This window comes from Silene latifolia, unplaced genomic scaffold, assembly GCF_048544455.1.
Source record: "Silene latifolia isolate original U9 population unplaced genomic scaffold, ASM4854445v1 scaffold_270, whole genome shotgun sequence".
Taxonomy (NCBI): Eukaryota; Viridiplantae; Streptophyta; class Magnoliopsida; order Caryophyllales; family Caryophyllaceae; genus Silene; species Silene latifolia.
The window spans coordinates 70466-91076 of NW_027413212.1; the positions used below are offsets into that span (position 1 = coordinate 70466).

General features: G+C 35.8%; 1 protein-coding gene across 2 annotated transcripts in view; it reads right to left on the bottom strand.

Moving 5' to 3' along the window:
* Window positions 1-12753: 12753 nt before the first annotated feature.
* LOC141639076 (uncharacterized) overlaps window positions 12754-20611 on the bottom strand; it is a 127465-nt gene continuing 119607 nt past the window's right edge. Inside the window, exons 3-5 of one of the 2 annotated variants that reach the window (XM_074448265.1) lie at window positions 16301-16541; window positions 14753-14861; window positions 12754-13218 (exon numbers count right to left, since the gene is read on the bottom strand). In XM_074448265.1, the coding sequence (XP_074304366.1) occupies window positions 14858-14861; window positions 16301-16541 (245 nt within the window). In that variant the 3' untranslated portion in view covers window positions 12754-13218; window positions 14753-14857. The remainder of the gene's footprint in view (window positions 13219-14752; window positions 14862-16300; window positions 16542-20611) is intronic. The other variant, XM_074448266.1, reaches the window with a different exon arrangement.

Genomic DNA, 20611 nt, shown 5'->3' on the forward strand with positions numbered 1-20611 from the left:
TGATTGTCTTGATCCTACCGCCCATGTCAATGGCCTTGTGCTCATCTTCAATTAAACTTGGAATAGGGTGTACGGAATAGTCACAATGCACACCATCTTGGACACTCACGGTTTGGACATTGTTAAGGATCCCCTCTTGAACCCGTTTCTTGACCCTATTTCCTTGATCGTTCAAGTAGGCACTTGACTTGTCCTTGCTTTCATTCCCAATTGGATTAGTGGTGGGAGATACAGGATGATGAACTTGCACCCCACCAATGGTACTCTCGGCTCCAATCTTGGCAAAGAGCTCCTCTTGGACTTGATCATTGGTATTACTCCACTTGGATTTTTCTTTTACCTTTGAACACTCCCCTAGTTTGTCTTTGAACTTATGGACACCATAGTCGAACCAAGGATTTTTAGGGACTTAGGCCTTCACTCTTGGATTAGCAATTGGAGGAACATTTTCATGGACCTCGACCCTTGTTCGAACCGTATTAGTGAACGACTCTTCTTGTTCCTTGGACACATGCTCGACATTAGGTGGGTCATCTTGAAAGAACTTGTTCAAATTTTGAACCATGCTAGGGAATGTTTCGTCTTGTTCCTTGGATACACCCTCGGTAAGGTGAGCATGAACACCTTTCTCATTACTCTTTTCGGGGACCATTTCGGCCTCCTTGATTATCATCACTTCTTTGTAAGGTTCAAGCATGGAGGATGGTGGAAGAGGTGCTAGAGTGATCTTCTTATTGTCAAACTCAAAGGAATAAGTGTTATCCTTTCCATGATGCACCGCACTCTTATCAAACTCCCAAGGTCTACCAAGTAGGAGATGGAAAGCCTCCATAGGTAGAACATCACAAAGAACCTTATCAACATAATTTTTGCCAATGGAGAAGGACACTAGGCATTGTTTGTCAACCTTCAATTCGGCCCCCTTGTCAAGCCACCTCAATTTGTAAAGACATGGATGGTTTTGGGTGGTTAAGGAAAGCTTCTCAACAAGGACACTAGAGGCCACATTAGTACAACTACCTCCATCAATGATTAGGTTTCAAACTTTCCCTCCAATGGTACACCTAAACCTAAAAAGTTGTTGTCTTTGATCCATTTCCAATGGTTGAGCACTCAACACTCTCCAAGTGACTAGACTCATCCCGGAATCCGGCAATACTACCTCCTCATCCTTAGTTTCCTCGGTTTCCTCATCCTCATCACACACAAGAATCTCATCCTCTCCCCAATGAACCACTTCAAAGCTACTAAGGGCTCTTTGAGTTGGACACTCTTTGGCAAAGTGACCATAGCCTTGACATTTGAAACATTTTTTGAGGGGTAAGGTCTTTCTTTGTGAGGTCTCAATGCCTTTTCCTTTGTCAAGTGTGGGGTTCACGGTTGGGGTGTGGGTTTCTTTGGGTTTGGTCTCGGCATAGGTAGTCTTGGTGGTTGTTTTGGTCGGCAATTTCGAGTTGGAAGGTTTCCCCTTGCCCCATTTTTCCACCCTTAAAGCCAAGTTCACGGCTTCATTGAAAGACCACAATGGTTGCATTCGGACTCTATTAGCAATTCTATCATCCAATCCTTCAACAAATCTAGCAATTTTTTGTTCCGGTTTCTCATTGATTTCACATTGCAAAGTGAGTTGTTCAAAATCCCTAATGTAAGACTCAAGTGGTTGTTGATCTTGTTTTAGTTGAGTAAGTTTAATGAACATGTCTTGAGTATACTCTTTGGGAATAAACTTGTCACTAAGCTTCTTTTTCAATTTTGACCAAGATTTTATGGGTTCTTTACCATCCCTCTTCCTTTGACTTTTCATGTTTTCATACCAAAGAGATGCATAACCTTTGAACTTTAAAATAGCAACCTTGAAAGACTTGGCATCCGAGTATGATTTAAATTCAAAGACTCTTTCAATTTACCTAAACAAATCTAGTAAGTCATCGGGATTTAAACTACCATGAAAGTCCGGAATTTCTACCTTTAGGTCTTTAGGATGCTCTTCATGCTCGGCCTCTATAAAAAAACCCTCTTCATCCGAGTGCAAGTCCTCCTCTTCATGGTCGGCTTCGTGGTTTCTTGCTCCGAACCCTCGGCCACGTCCTCTACCACGGTGAGGTGGTTGTCTTCCTCGGCCTCTTGGTGGTGTTGGAATGTTAGCCATGATAGCATTGAAGGAGTCTATCATTAGGTCACATTTCTCGGAGAGTTGTGTTACTTGAGTCTCAATTCCAAGTAGCCTTTCTTCACTCATGGTTGTTTTTGTGTTTTTGAAAGTAGTTGAGGTTTAGTGAACTCACAAGAAGGATTACCAACCCAAGACTAACACAACAATGGAATTGTGTTAAACCTTTGCTCTGATAACCAATTTGAAGTAAAACTCTCAAGACTCGGATTTTGATTAAAAAGGACTCGATTTGGACAGTGATTCGAACTGTTTAATTGTGACAAAAAACGACTAAAACTCAACAGAAACTCTGAGGACTGCAATCGAACAGTCGACAGAACTGTTTATAACCACGGTTCCAGAACTCTACAATCGAATAGAGTAAAGGATGTGATTGGGATATGACTTAATCCAAGCACAAAGCCACTAGATTAAGCCTAAGGATAATTTCAAGCACACAGCAAAGAAAATACCCGACTTTAAGCACTAAGCAAAAGAGGATTTCCCAGCACTAAGCAAAGAAGATTAGTAGAAATCAAGGTTTCTAACTTATGTTTGTTCATTCATCAAATTCTGATTTTTACACTAAGGAATGCCTTGCTTTTATAGGCCAAGCAAAACAATCCTATCCATCCATCCAACCTAGCAATCTAACGGTCCAAAAGACCCTAGAGAACCGGTTTCAAAAGGTGGCCCTAGGCCTTACACAAGTTCTTACACAAGTTAAAATTCTTAAAGGAAAAACAAGAAAGTAAACTAATGAGGACAATGATAATTAGGACTCCTTGGAAGCTTCAAAAGATCCGGTCATTTAAAGGATATAAGAGCTAGAGCATGTAAGAAAGGCTTAAGAGGTTGTCTTGGACGAAATGGGAAACTTGAAAGCGACCCTTATCCTTGGTGTTGCAAACCGTGTAAAAGGGGCCACCCGGTTTGTCCTTAGCCTTGCTCTATGACAACCACCTTCCAAAGACACCAACCCTTGGACAAAAATGCTCTTGACCCTTCATAGAAGACTTCTAAGCCGAAAAAGCTCCATTATTCTTAGACGGATTTCTTACTTGGACCCTATTTCGGTCAAGGGACCAAAACCGGGTACAAACATGTCTAATGTGATTTGTTTTGCTTCATTTATTGAGGCTCAGTGGTGAGTACAATGCAATAAGACGTTCTTTATTGTGGCTCAGTGATTATTTTGCGATAATATTGCGTTACTTTAGTGACGAATCTTAAACTCTCATCAAAGGCTTTTCTATAGTATGAACTCTATGTGATGGCGTGTCACCATGCAATTCGAATTGATCTCCTTGCACACGATGCGATAAGGAAGGAAACACGAGATGTTTTTGAGACTTGATTTAAGGTGAACACGATGCGATAAGGAAGGAAGCACGAGATGTTTTTGAGACTTGATTTAAGGTGAATACTTTGGTTGGTTACCTTGATCTTGTCGTAAAAGGTTACATAAGATGTTTAAAATTTGGGCTTGTTATAGAGAGTTTGTGACAACCCAAATGCCTTTATCAATTCGTATGGTCTTAGCAATATAGCCTCTCATGAGGATGAGTTTAGGCAAAAGGATAACAAAACTTTCTCCTTGAATGTATCTTATGAAGGGAGAAGTTTTGTTAATGTTGTCAATGCTAAGAAGCCTAGCATGCTTGAAAGATTCCTTTTGTGATCTATATACGTCAAAGAGTTGGAACTTTGGGTTCAATCATGTAGTCGATCAAAACGGTATTACTCGAGTGTCGAGATAACATGATGATACATGGAGTTTAGTGGGAGCTAAAATGAGTTTCTTAGTCTAAATATGTGCTTGACATATTAGTGACTAGAAATGTAGCTAAGGTGATATTTCTTAGTCTAAAATATGTGTTTGACATATTAGTGACTAGAAATATTCTCGGGTGAATACTTGAGAACAGCATGGCGCATATTAAATATCCGGATCTAATGAGATAGATCTCTATGGATATTAGCATTATAGTCAAGATACTTATGTGATAAGATTCTTGACTCGTTCAAGTTGTTGAACATTTAATATGATCTCTTGTGCTTCCGCTGCAGGATCTATTAAATATGCTAAAAGCTTCTCTCGTTGGGACTTATCATATTGAGAATATGATAAGTAATTACCTGTCATTTCCTAGTGAGGGTCACTAGATGATTATCAAGAGCATCCTTGAGTACTTGAGAAGCACTGAGGATTAACTCTTGTAGTTTGGAGGAATTTATGAATTTCGTGTAAAAGGGACACGATAGCATTCTTATGCTTATAAGATGTTATGGGCCACGTTAAGGAATGGTTAGCATGTAAGCGTGCTATGTGCATAAAATGTGTATAAGAAGTTATACATATGTGTATAAGAAGTTATACATGTATAAAGCTAACATGTATGAGGAGTCATACATAAAAGATGTCATATGAAGGATGTGTATATATAAGTGTTATACGTAAAAATCATAAACGAAAGCTAAGTACATTACAACATCCGATGTTGTAAGATAGATAGTTGATAACCGGAATTTAATGGGACTAGAGTAGTTCTGTTAGCCGAATATCGTATCCCAAGAGACTGTGAAAACAGTGGGAGTGTTTGACTGGCTTTAGAACCAGAGTCTAAAAACTTGTTTAGACGTGTACTTGGAAATGCTCTATGTGATGAAAAGATTGCATAGAACAAAGGAAAATAGCAATGGAAATTAGAGTGATGCAACTGTTGCTAATCCTCTAACCAAAGCCGTTGGCATAAGGTAGACATGATGGTAATGTCATCTCAATGTGATTGAGCAGTATACCTTAATTGCTGAAGATCGTTATGTAAATATTGGATAGAGTATTGATATTTACATAAGTGATGATCGCATTCATTGTTTGAGTCTCTTAAGAACTCAATTATTCAGTTTGACTGAAAACATGAATACCTTGTTTATCTGAATAAGTTGTGGAGACAATGTTGAACACTATTCAAGTGAATAAGATGAACATTGTATTTTGTCCCTAATCACTTAATGAGGTGACGTCTCGGAGTGACTAGATTGTAAGTCGATTGATGGTTGTTCAACACCATAAGGTCATATGTGATGACTGGTCGATTACATAGGCAGAGTGTGTGACACTTTGCCGGACAGTGACCATTTATAGAGTCCCTAAGTTCTATTATAGACGCCTGGTCGTGGCGGGGATCTCTAAGATGTTCTAATGAGTCGATTCTTTTGACTGGAGACTATTATCCGAGCGGTGCGTTTCCGAGTGACTTTGGTTTTTGTCCTAGGTCGTGCCGTGAAAGGAGGCCAAAAGGGCATTTACTAGGTCATGGTGAGCTGTATTGTGCAATAGGATAGATACGGCATACAGGAATTTTCCACCCACGTTGGGTAACTATATCTCAAGGCCACTCGAGGAGTTAATGACTACAAATGCGTGGCCACGCTCGGAAGTAATCTGTGAGAGATTTTTCCGGTCAGGTAGTCACACTCCCGATCAAGAAAACCACTCGCGATGTGTTCATGTGCAAGTGTGACCTAAAAGACACCTTGCATTGAGTGGGAGATTAAAACGGACAAGAGAATTGGTAGCGCACACCTTGTGTCGGACAAGTGGGAGATTGTTGGAGCTAGTGTCCTCCACAATAGTGCGTTAACATATTAAATCTCATTAATGGAATATCATCAGATATTTATTTATTTGATCATCGTCAGTTGATTAACGTAAATCGATAACGGTTGGCTGACTAGAGTTTGACGTTATTGTCGTGAGACGGCGGTGATCAACTGACCCCTTTCGGTCACACCTAAAGGAACGAACCTCAATAGACAACTAATTAATTGTATGAGATACAATTTATTTAGTCCCTTGATTTATAGACTAAGAGGTTAGTCGATTATTTTTAGAGAGATTTCGAGTTGCGAACTCGAGAAGCGGCAGTTATTATTTAATTATGCGATAATTGAATAATAAGTTTTGGGAGACGGGTTTTAGTTAATTAATTGTTAATTCACTAAAATTGTACTAATTGATTAATGTGATTAATATTGGTACGTAAATAATATGTGTAGCGGTACACGTATATTTACGGAGTGATTTGGACGAAATTAATTGGAAGTATTTAAACATGATGCGATGTTTAAATAATATTTACACGTATTTGTGCGACAAATATAAGAAACAATATTGACCCGTAAATGGGTAATTGGACCGTGTAAAATAGAGTGTAGTGGATGATCATTACACTTTGCTTATTTTTCTTCCATAATTGTCATATGATCATTATGTGTCATACTGCATTGGACAATTAAAAAATAAGAAAAACAACTCCCTCACTCCATCTCCACCTACCCGGCCCTATCCCTCCTTTATACTCCATCTATTGTTCACAATTTTACACTACCTCATTTTTACATTTGCATGTGAACAATTTATTCAACATCTCTCTAAAATATTACTCATCTTTACTAAGCTTGTTAGTAAACATAAATATTATTACTAAGACTAGTTAGTAATATTACTAATAATATCAAGGGTACAATATTAACAAGTTCTAGTTCATACTTGTTATTATTTTTGGGTTAGTTCTTGGGTGCAACAAGAATGAGATCTTCTTTTTGAAGATTTGCAAGGAGGATCTTCCATTTGGAATAAGCTCAAGAACAAGCTAGTAAGGTGAACTAGTTTGTGCCCTTTTTACCACTAAATCAATGTAAGGAAATTGTTTTTCCTTATACTTTCCTTTTATGCTTTCATATTAGCATGCATGTTACATAGATCACCTAAATAATAAATTATGAGATAATTTAATTTTTATTAGAGAGTCTAATATGGATCTATGATCTTTCATTCACTACAAAGTTGCCAGAAAAAAAGCTTGACTCGGGGCCAGACCGGTACTTTCCAAAGTCTATTCCAAATTCACTTCTCCCTTGATCGATCAGACGACTCCGCCATCTCCCACGCATCCCCTGCTATCAGCTTGTATGCGGACTTAACAGTGTACACACCATCCCGCTCTAAATCCCAAAACCATATATCCGGGGGCTTGTTCGAGCTAAGTCTAATGTTAATTACCCTTGCACACTCAAACGGTAAGAGAAGTTGCGCAAGCTTGTTCTCGTCCCAACCGCACCCATCATTACTAAGTAGCTCTGACACCGTCATATTTTCATTCCCCTGTAGCCGTAGAAGATCCCACGACAAGTGGCGGTCTGAAACCATCGACCACCCATAAAACCCCGTGAAACCATCGGTCTGAAATGACTTTGAAACAAAATTTTGTATATTTTGGAACAATTTCCAGAAGCTAAAAATCCAAAAATTTCGAGCCCAAATATTAAATCAATATTTATTTATAAAATAACCATTATTTACCAATTTTTATCAAATAAAAATCAATAAATTACCTAAATTAATCACCTTAATTTAAAGTTTCTATTTTTATCATAAATAGAACATGCATGTGGTTATTTCTAAATAAATATGCATAAAATTAACATGCAACATAATTTAATTATCTCTTAATTAATTTTAGTGCATTTTTAATCAATTTTATGTCATTTTAAGTCATAAAATGTGAATAAATATTACAAAAATCAAATTTTCGTTCCATATCATTTTAAGACCAGATTATTTACATGCAAGACCATATTATGTGATAAAACTAATTAAAACTACATAATATCAAATTTTATTAATTTATCTCATAAATTACTAAAATCGTCTTAAGACTACATGCATGTATGTAACAATGCTCTGATACCACTTGTTAGTTATTTAGACCAAATTAGACTCATCTTATGAAATCAAAAATTACTAGCTAATTTTATGTAGTGGTCTAAATCTACATGCATGCAAATAAAAAAAACCATAAAGATGGTTTAAAACCATTTAAGAGTAATTTCCTTACATTGTTGATGGTAAAATTTGGGCACAACTCAAGGACTCCTTCCTTGATGTTGTTCTTAAGCTTATAAAATAAGGATTTTTTTTTTTTTTTTTTTTTTTTTTTTTGACAACAAGCGCTGAATAACTTACATTATTTCAAATATTACAAAGTAAGCTATTCGACTAGGTAACATCAGAGATCTACCCACCAAATCTAGTGTTACCAAGCCAAGTCTAAATATTACATAAACATGAAAAACGATAACAGCAGCCAGAAGAGCGACAAGGACATGATGGTGAATGCAAGCGAAAGAGCCGTGGGCCGTAGAACGAGCTTCATGAACACGGAAGACCTCCAAAATTCGCTGATACAGACGAGCCGCAGAGTGACAATAGCAAGGTGTACTTACAATCTTGCGAAAAGATCGTAGAAAGACAATGTGGTGAGCAAGACGACTAAGTCCGCCCCCGATGGAGATAAAACTCCTACACCTTAGAGATTGAACCCTTTGATCGTAGGACCAACAGACAAAGAAATCCGACATGCAATGTCCAACACGACCACAAACCCAAAGGGACAGGACACCCACGCTCAAAGTCGGGTGCGAAGACACCATAACCCTAGATGGAAAAAGAGACATGGCCCTACGAGCCACCCCAAAGATTAAGGGACAGGACACCCATAACCCACAAGCTGTTATTATTATTATAAACAAAAGCATATAATTAAACAACAGCATGAGATAAAAGACAAAGGCCACCGAAGCCATCCAATCCAACGCCACAACCAACCCACCTCAGACCAACCCGAACTCACCTCAACACGAGTCCAACACCAACACTAACCCACACCGGTCAAGACCACAGCGAAACATAACAACACCCAGGGCAGACAAAGGAACAACCCGCCAACGCCAAAGAACCCAAACGCCCAACGATGACCACAAGAATCCCAAACGAGAGCCCGACAACATCACCAAAAAAAGACAAACATGCAACCCCACTCAGAGACAGAGACCTAGACAAGACATAAACCACGCAAAAGGACTCAGAAACACTACAACGAAACCCGTTTCACCAACCGGCACCTCCCAGGACCACCGTCAAACGACCAAACAACCAACCAGACCCAAGACAACACAGACGCACAAGAGAGGTGAAGGAAAAGGGACCGAAAGGTGGGGGAATGGGGGGATCACCAAAACAGACCCAAAACACGCCCTCTAGGAGCCACAGACGGATGAGCTACACTCATCGACTCACACGGAAAACAGACAGAGAGAACCAACCAAGAGGTGGGGGGAGTAGGGGGGATCGCCTCAGGGATGGAACCGAAAGCGACGGTGACAGGACAAGGTGCCGGAAGGGCGGAGACGAAAGTGCACCAAGACTCAACGCGAAGGGAAAACAGTACCCAGAACGACCTAAAAGCAAGGTAAGGCACCTTATCGGGGGCGGGGGAGAACCCCAGGAGCCGTGAAAAACACCTCACAGACGCAAGCACGAGCGGGATCGTTGGGGAAAAAGCGGAACATCGGGCAACCACCACTAACAACCCCCATACACACCCAAGAACAACCCCGTATCAAGAAACAACCCGATGAATAGCCGTGAAATCCAAAGAGACCGATTGTCGGATCAGTGAAGGGGAGACAAAGCCGATGAGACGGACGACCGCCGGAGATGGGCCAAAAGAAGACCCCATCTCCGGCGGAAGGGTGGCAGCAGGTGGGAGGTTAGGGTAAGGATGGAGGCGGAGGCGACAGCTCAAAGAAAATTAGGTTTTTGGATTTGGGGGTTTTTTGAGAGAAAGAGGGAAGTTGATTTTTAGATAGAGATAATACGATACTAAATATAAAATAAGGATGATCCTCCAACCTCTTTAATTACCAAAGTAGGTAATCTCCTAAGGTAAACACCCAAGACTAACCCAAAAGACCACTAAAATTACTAACTAGATAATAGTAGTAGTAACCTTGTATTATGTGAATTTGATGTACTAATTAATATTACTACTTTGATAATATTATTAGTTTATTTTTATATGTGTTATTTTTTTGATGTAAAAGATGAACAAAAATAAGAAGAAAAATGTGGTCTTAAAGTGGCTACTACAAGGTACAAAGACCAAAAATTATTTATAGGCAAAATGAGGAGACAAAATGAGTGGAAAAAGCCACTTAGAGGACACATGTAATCCTCTCTAAAAACCAATGCAAGTGGACAATTTTTGATCCATTTCGATTTTCGACATTTGCCCCACAAATGCTTATAAGTCTATATTTAATTATTTAACACTTAAATAATACAAATTAACTACTAATGATCACTTAACTATTAAGTAATCATAAGACCATTTTTATCAACATACAATGTGTCAATATTACCCCATTTAGCTAATTTTACAACCTTTTGTAAAAAAGTAAATAGCTAATCATTTCCACTTCAAAACATATACACATATCGTATAAAATTAATTAACTAACAATTAATTAATAAATTCTAATTTTATTTATTAATTAATTATCACATAATTAAACAATAAATCTCCTCAGCCCGAGTTCATAACCCGTCATGAAATAATACATACATGCGACTAATTAAAAGTCAAATAATACAAGGAATTAATTATCTCGTATCTCATACAAATAATTAACTCATTCTTTTTGGGCGCCATCCTATAGTTTAAGACGGGTATATAGTCTTAAGCTTAAAATGGGTATATACGCCTTAAGAAATACCTACTCGACATCGAGAATGCTATTTGAAACATCATCAATTAAATGAGTTTGAAACTTTGAATTTAGAGGGAAGCTTTTGTTGGAGTTAGTGTCCTCCACAATAGTGCGTTAACATAATAAATCTCATTAATCGAATATCATCAGATATTTATTTATTTGATCCTCGTCAGTTGATTAACGTAAATCGATAACGGTTGGCTGACTAGAGTTTAACGTTATTGTCGTGAGACGGCGGTGATCAACTGACCCCTTTCGGTCACACCTAAAGGAACGAACCCCAATTGATAACTAATTAATTGTATGAGATACAATTTGTTTAGTCCCTTGATTTATAGACTAAGAAGTTAGTCGATTATTTTTAGAGAGATTTCGAGTTGCGAACTCGAGGAGCGGCAGTTATTATTTAATTATGCGATAATTAAATAATAAGTTTTGAGAAACGGGTTTTAGTTAATTAACTGTTAATTTACTAAAATTGTACTAATTAATTAATGTGATTAATATTAGTACGTAAATAATATGTGTAGTGGTACACGTATATTTACGGAGTGTATTGGACGAATTAATTATGGAAATATTTAAACATGATACGATGTTTAAAATAAAAATTACACGGATTTGTGCGACAAATATAAGAACCAACATGGACCCGTATATGGGCAAGTGGACCGTGTGAAATAAGTGTAGTGGATGATTACTCACATAATCATTTCACCTTATTATGTATACTACCATAATTTATCTTATACAAGATTTTGCATGTGATGTAAGATAAAAATGTAAGACAAAATTGTCCACTAAGACACTCCTCCACCCGCCACTTTCCCTACTACTTCACTCCATCATTTGTTCACATTTTACCCCACCTTACTTACACACTCTACATTTTGCATGTGAACTTTTTCTCTCTATCTCTCTACAATAATAATTAATCACTAGTATACATTAATAATATTACTAAGATTAGTTAGTGATATTACTAATATTTATCAAGGGAACAATATTAACAAGTTACTAGTTCAAAACTTATTATTATTGGGTTAGTTTGTGCCCTTTTACCACAAATTCAATGTAAGGAAATTGTTTTTCCTTACATTTGGTTTAAGCTCAAAAACAATACTTTCATTTTTATGCTTTCATATTAGCATGCATGTTACATAAATCACCTAAATGATAATTTATGAGATAAATTAATTTTATTAGAGAGTCTAATATGGATCTATGATCTTTCAGCTTTAAACTAATACATATTCTTATTTAAAACGGGAATATACGTCTTAAGCTTTAAACGGTTATATCCGTCTTAAACTTAAGATCTTAAATTTAAGACGGGACAAATAATATGTATAAAACAAAGCAACACGCATAGGAAAATGCAGTAGATTTGTCTTACCTAGAGCTAATTGACCCGTTGTAATGTTAAGACAGGTATATGTATAACGTTGATTAGTATAACTACATGTAAATAACACTATTTTAGGATTTAGGAGTTTTGCCATGTATTGGGTAGATGTATGTATATATGTGTATTAAAATAATGGGTAATGTGATTTCTTAGGAAGTGGCTTTCGCTCAAACGAATCCAGTTAATCAACATTCAATCACGCATTAAGATTATGGCGCAACAAAATTAGTCAATAATTTGATTAGAAGCATGATTTAACTTTAAATAGGTTTATGTTGAAGAAGGTATTATTTTATACTCCCTCCGTCCCGGTCAATAGTTATCTATTTCCATTCTTAGTAACCATTTGTGGGCCATTTCTCATGTGTATGTGGGGTTAAGCGATTTGTATGGTCCAAATAAAGTTATATTTGTTTCTTTAATCTTTGTGTCAAAAGTAATGGCTAAATATTGATTGAGACGGAGTATAATATATTGGATTTTATATAAAACTTAATCATTAGTTTTCTTGATAATAACAAAATTTGAAATGACAATCCCGTACAAATTGCACGGGTTTAAAACTACTAACAAAATTTAAAAAAGCAACCTGTGCAATTTACACGGGTTTAAAACCAGTAATTTTTAAGAGCTAACCATGCGCTCATAATCAACTCAACAAGACAAGATGTGACACCTTTAAACTTAGCGTTAAATAATTACGTAAATTCTACGGAAAAACTGACAGGATATGTTTATAATTGGTTCATCTAGACAAAAACCTTTAATTTCAAAAATTTTCCTAAACCATTCACAAACATTTCCAACATCTCCAAGAGGAGGGTGCCAAAACCTGCAATGCTAACGAACTAAATTACATAACCACGCTAAAAACACGGGGATATAAAGATACAAACCAAAATAGAAGAGGGAGACATATGTCCCTTTAAAATATATACAAAACCAAAAGTTAAAGGTTTCTACAAAATAAAAACCAAACTAAGTCCAAGGTTCTCTTGCTCACTAGCTCGTCCGTGTACCCCAACTAAGCATCAAGTACCTGTCAATCGCATTTTATACAAACACGAAAGCCACAATTCAGTGGGGAGTAACTTCGAGTCCTACCAGCCACGAATCGTCATATTGAATATAACATGTAATGAAACATGTAAACAACATGATAAATAATTCAATTATCAAGAATTCTAGCATGTGAGCCCTAAACTGACCAAACTAAACTATCATGTGAAACATATAACAAGCAGTAATCCAAACTTTATCAACTGTAACCGGCTTACATCTCACCTATTACAATTCATAAAATCACCATACAAGAAAGGGCAATATATCAAAGACAGGCATAAGTTCTTAGTCCCGTCAATAGTCACTCTGTAACTCGAGTCTATACCACGAGGTAGGGAAGGTAATCGAACCGGTATCTTGGCTCAGCGGTTAATATTAATAAAACATGGCCAAGACACAACACAACCCTAGCCTAAAATCTGAGCAGACCTAGACATTCGGATACACACCACCGCACCCAAGACCCACAACTTTTCTAAAACAAAGTGAGTACCCTAAGGAGTCCACCAAAGGGTTGGTTAGTACTTAAGCTGACCACTTACTATCAAAATAAGTAACGAGGTCATGCCCCAACTTGGATATAAATCCACTAGTCAGGAACACAAAGGCTATTAAGCAGTGAACATATACTCGTTAGAGACTATAAAGACCTATCTATGACAAACACAACAACCTGCAAGAGATATTCAATAATACCCATTCCAATTCTAGCAATTTTAACAATATTAAAGGCTTTAGGGGAATCTAGGGCCAATTCTACAATATAAGACACTATTAAATTCAATCAACTATACATGTGAACTAAAACTTGATAAATGGCCTAAAAACAAGAAAAAGGCCGATTATCCAATTCATATAAAATTTCATCCAACCGAATTTTTACCCGCAACCCCAGCCCTGCGACAGGTACGGGTTAAATTGCGGCTGACCAATCACTCAATTAACTGACATCGAATCAGTCAAAGGGACTAAGGCTCAGTTTTCGGCACAATCATCAAAACATGGCAATTATTGCTATAAAATTTATTTTGAGCCTAATCATTACAATTTCATCTTATAATCTACCCTAACATGTGTCAACTACCATAATAAGCATACTTCATCATCAAAATTATTTTGCTACTAACTTTATTTGTTTCCTAAGACTACCCACATACTACTTTTACTGAACATATCGTTAATAAACCCGAAACTACAAGTGATGCATGAAAATCCGCGAAACAAGCAACGGGCCGACCCGGGCCAGCCGTGGGCCTGCCGGGCTGCTGCCGGGCCTGCTGCCGCCACCCCCACACCTCCATTTCTCCATTTTTGTTCAGTATAAGACCGTCTAAAACATAATTAATCGTTCCCAATACTAACATGTTAACTAAAACTAACAAAAATACATGAATTAAACATGCATGCAATCATTTTAACATGTGAAATTAACTACTTAATTAAAAATCACAAAAACATACAAAAATCAAAGCATGTGACGATTATTCGTCGAGTAACTCGAAATATGTTACCTTAAGCTAGAAAATGAGCAATTAGCACCTTAAACCCAAACCCTAACAAGCAACTAGCCGCTATCCTCGACAATATACGAGTCCCCAAACTCGTCCTCCAATTCTTCACCTAATTAAACAATAAAAACACAATATATAAGTATAAATACCGAAATTTGCCAAAATTCGTCTTAAAACAACTTCAAGAAAACTGAAATTAAAACATACTAGGTTGTAGATCTCGACGAGAGGATTCCGGAAATATAAATTATGCGAAAATCCGTCAAGAAATGCGAAAGTTATGATGATTTTTGGCTTAAAAGCTTAAGTTTTATTAAAAATGGTGTTTTTTTTTTTGGAATATGGAGGAAGATGATAGAGGAAAAATCAGAAAAAAGAAAGGTAGGGGGAGGGGGTGCCGCGGGTAAGGGAGAAAGGAAAGGAAAGAGCGGGTTTTTAGTCGGGATTTTACGAGTCGGTTTTGGCTCGTTTCGATAATAATTAGAACCGCTTGTCAAATGCAAATTCCGACAAGACCAAAGTTCTTAAACACGAGATTACAAGAAAATTGAGTATTCATACGACCCATTTCCAAAATCGTTTACCCAATGTTCAAAAGAATTGTCATTTTCCCCCCGATACGCCCTTATTTCGAAATAAAAAGTTTTACACGGTTTAAACTATTTTTAAACATTTCGAAACTATCAAAATAAATATTTTTCTTCAAAATATAATAAAATTATATTTCTTTGAATTATTTTTACTTTAAATACTTAAATATCAAATTTTATTTGATTAATAAATTATTTCCGAAATATATTAACGGTCCGAAATTACGGGGCGTTACACAAGACAACACTAAACTAAACTAAACCAAACCAAACCAAACTAATACCCCACTTCTGCATGGAAATGCCAACATACGGGCAAAGTAAATGGGTACACGTTGTATTTGTCTTATAAAAGTACAACCTAAAACGAACTAACACATAAAATTTGCCCGATAAAATACTCAAAAAGCTAAGAGAAAAAAAAAATTGTTCGATCCTCCTTCAAATCCTCATTGAGGAATTGTACATACTCATACAAACTACAACTCGTTGGAGCCTTGGACATATTTTTGTTTTGAAGACTCGTCTTCAACCATAGAATACGTAGACCGTCATCTTTAAATTTATCTATAGTACGCGTCACTTGGTCTGGAGTAATCTTGTCCGACCCCAATAGAACACTTAGCTGTGTGGTGGACTCAAATAAAACCGGATCAAAATAACTCAGACAAGATTATGAAGAAAAAACGAAAAGCAAAGAATTAGAAGGAGGGGGTAAAGAAAAGAGGGAAATTAAGTGTGACTATAATGCTCTGTATAGTCACTTAATTTCGATGCGGCGAGGGTAGGATGTTAAAGAGGTCCAGGAAGGGCTGTAGCTAAAGGTATCAAAGAAGCCACGATGTATGCGGCGAGGGTGGGATGTTAAAGAGGGCGAGGAAGGGCTGGAGCTAAAGGTCTCAAAGAGAACTAGACCATTAAAAAGCTCTGCTACTAAAATCAAAGATTTAACTAATACCTTAAACTCATAGATTTCTGCTGGCTGGAGCCGGAGCCTTGGATAAACCCATTACCTTGATCACCTAGACTCTTGACATACTCAATTTGTTTATCAAGATTCAAGTTCAACCATAGAATACGCAAAGTGTAATCCTGAAATTTTTTTAGAGCACGCATCGTTTGCTCTATAGTAATATTGTCCGTGTTCAAGAGACTACTCAGTTGTGTGATAGAGCTCTCCAAGGTGGCCTCCCACATAACTGAAAAAGAAATAACAAATAAACCCGGATCGAAATAACTCAGACATGATAGGAAAAAAAAAAAAAAAAAAAATTAGAAGCAAGCAAGAGCAACAAAAAAAAACAAAGAATTAGAAGCAAGCAAGAGCAACAGGGAAATTAAGTGACTAGGACACACGCATAAAAGATACAGCTAGTCTTGCTTGTGACGGGCTAATCCCGTCACAAGCTTGTGACCTCTCACAAAAAGGGAGAGGGGACAAGGTGGGGCACCCCCATGTGCTTCCCACTCACCTTTAAATGGGCATTTTGTGAGAGAAAACGGTATCCGTCACAAGCTTGTGACGGATATCGCCCGTCTTCAATGAGATTTTGTGTAAAAGATAGGTTATTTCATGGGAATAATCCGTCCTATATCCCCTCTTCTAATCTATCTTCATATTTCCTCACCACTTCTTCATCCTCCATTAACACGAACATTTCCTCACCACTTCTTCATCCTCCATTAACACCAAGATTCCAAGTACCAACATCAACATATCATCAAACAAACACCCAATATAAGTTCCCAAATCCACCAATATTTTACCAATTACCACTTCTTCATTCTACAATTTCACCCACCCAATTTCAATTGACCACCCACCACAATCTAGGTTCACCAAACCCCCCTAAAAAATCTGCGTTCACTCATAATCGATTTTGGGTTTGTTTATAATTAAACCCCCCAAAAATCTAGGTTTTTGGGTTTAAAGTTGGGTTTCCAATCCATTTGGGTATGCTGATAAGCCCCCAAAAAATTTGGGTTCATTCAAACGATTTATGGGTTAATCAATTGAGTTTGTTGAAATTAAAATCGAATGGGAGACCTCATCATTCAGTTGACGAAAATTCGGATTCGGACATCTAAAAGTAAAAAACAATGAAATGAAAAACCAAGATTAAGATTATTCTTTCTGCTTTATTAAATTATTTATGGGTTTTGATATATACAAAACCAATGCGTTGTATTTAAGGAACTATATATGGAAAAAAGCAAGGATAGATTAATCCGAGAAGATGGAGCATAGGATGGATTATTCCATGAAATAACCTTAAAAGATATACTTCAAATATTACTTTGAACTTTTCTTTCTAGGACCATAGTTATCTCAAACCCTTAACCCTTCTAACCTGAACTATATCCTATGAAGACTAGTTTAGAACCCGTGCAAAATTAATATATAATTAAATTTTAAAAATCTATAATTACATAATTGTATTAGTTTGAATATATAAATAGTTCATATTATGAGAGAAATGTGTACTAAAAAAACATTTTAAATGAATTATAACTATGAACGAAAAAAGAACAATTAACGTTATTCAAGCGTTTAGAGCAAATGCTTCTCTATTATCACCTTAATAATTGACTCATTATATAATTAAACTATTATCTTTTTTTATCCTTTCAAGTATTACTCCGTATATCACCCCTAATCGTTATGGCATGGTCGTCATAACTCATACATTTATCGAACATCATGCTTTAATCTTTTTAAGTTATTCTATATCATCCTTAATAATCATGTTTGTAACCTTTTTTTAGGAAATGTTTATAACTTCTTGATTATACTCGTAACATGCTTATGCCTTATCACTATCATACTTATACATACCTTTTTGCCAAAAAAAAAAAAACTTATACATACCCTTATCAAGCTTTTTTTTTATTATAGTTTCCATTTTTTTTCTTACATTCTACAATTCTACCTCATTAGTTAAGAGAAAGTATGCACTCAATTAGTCTTACTATAGCTAATACTTAATACCGACACTTGAAAGAATAATTTACACCTTAAGTAATAAATTTCACCTATTGCTAGAACACAAATTTTTTGTTTGAGACAATCATTCATTCATTCGGTAAATTAGTCCGATACCACCTATTTATATTCTCCCGCCTCATTTATATTATCCTACTTTTCACCTAAGATGTCTTTGTATAGTTATGGCATGGTCGTCATAACTCGTACATTTATCGAACATCATGCTTTAATCTTTTTAAGTTATTCTATATCATCCTTAATAATCATGTTTGTAACCTTTTTTTTTAGGAAATGTTTATTAACTTCTTGATTATACCCGTAACATGCTTATGCCTTATCACTATCATATTTATACATACTCTGTTGCCAAAAAAAACTTATACATACCCTTATCAAGCTTTTTTTACTAATAGTCTCCATTTTTTTCTTACATTCTACAATTCTACCTCATTAGTTAAGAGAAAGTATGCACTCAATTAGTCTTACTATAGTTAATACTTAATACCACTTGAAAGAATAATTTACACCTTAAGTAATAAATTTCACCTATTGCTAGAACACAAATTTTTTGTTTGAGACAATCATTCATTCATTCGGTAAATTAGTCTGATACCACCTTAAGTAATAAATTTCACCTATTACTTTTCACCTAAGCTGTCTTAGTATAGACAGTTAAGACGGAATATTGTGGACAATAGGTCCCAAGTTCAAATCTCCTCTCTATTGTAATGCGACTAAGTGCGATCTTTGTTAGACCTAAAAAACAAATCCTACTTTCTATTTTGGGTGAATTTAAGAAAAACTAATAAAATGGAAAGGATCAGTGATTTGTAGTATAAATTTTTGCTAAATTTAAAAAGGGGGAAATTCTTTTGCAAATAAATTTTGAGGGAGAGGGGATAATAATATTGGGCTAAAAGGAATAGTATTTAATTTCAATTTTACTGAGTACGAAGTATTATATGAGGAGTAACTAGTAAGTCTTGTTTAAAGCGGTTTTATACTAATATAATTGTAAAACAGATTCAAATAAAACTTTATTAATGAGTAAAACTGGTTATTAAAAGTTCTCGTTTTATGATAACTTTGTATAATTATATAAGAGGTCCATTTGTTTAAATATCATGTCTCATACTATTCTAATGTGAGTTTCAAATAATATCGGTGACTTCGAAAAAGTTGTACCCAAAACAGAAAATCTTGATTTCAAAGACATATATTCCGTATAGTGTACGGAGTAGTTTAATACGCAAGGTAGCATCTTAGAAGTTGAAATCAAGAGTAAACCAACAGGGCCATGGCCTTGGTAGACACAGTAGTTTTGGCTTGTTAAAGTTGATCTCATATTTCTTAGTTGCTAAATTTGGTGGATTGATATCAAAAACATGATATTTGGATTTTCAAAATATTAAAGACTTGTAAGTACGAATATTGCGAAAATTTTATTATGAGAGTTTGTATATTTCAATAGGATGTATCCGTAAGGCACACATTAATGAATCCGAATTTTGAAACTACTTCGTACGTTTAACATCATCAGTCAATTCCAAAGATTGATTTTACCATCATTAAATAGGTTTTCGAGAGCATAAAAAATACAAAAAATCATAGATACAATTATGTGTCCTCCGATAAGCAAAAAAACACTACTTAAAAAAAAATTTAGACTATATATATTGTGTGATTGTGTAGAAATAACATGTGCAAAAGTTGGAATCAAGATTTGGATGATTAAGAAGGCTCCAAATATATATGGGAGAAAAAAAAGGAAATACACAGTATTAAACTATTCATTATCTATTCATAAATCATAACACCATCATTAATCAATAAAAGGATCCAAGTGAAGCTAGACGAAAAATAAAAAAATCGATTAAGTAATTATTATCTTGATTAATATAAGTAAAATTTCAAACTACACAAATTATGAAAGTAGTAACTAATGTATAAAAACTTAAAAAAAAAAGAATCTTATTTGTAGGAAGAAATAGTAATAAAAGTGTTAAATTAAGGAAGAAAGAGACTAATGGTGATGATGATGATGATGATGATGAATTTTAGAGGCATCGCTGAGAGATAATCCTTGTGAGTAGAGTTGAGACATGTACTCTATTATAGAAAGAAAATAAATTGACAAAATAAAAAAGATTTGGTTTGGGAAAGGAGCTTAACCATTAGCCATGATAGAGAAGCATGGATCTAACGGCTAAAAATATGTGTGATGTGTGATATGCTTCTTTGAGATAGATTACAAAGCATAGTATCTTGATTAGCTCTGAATGG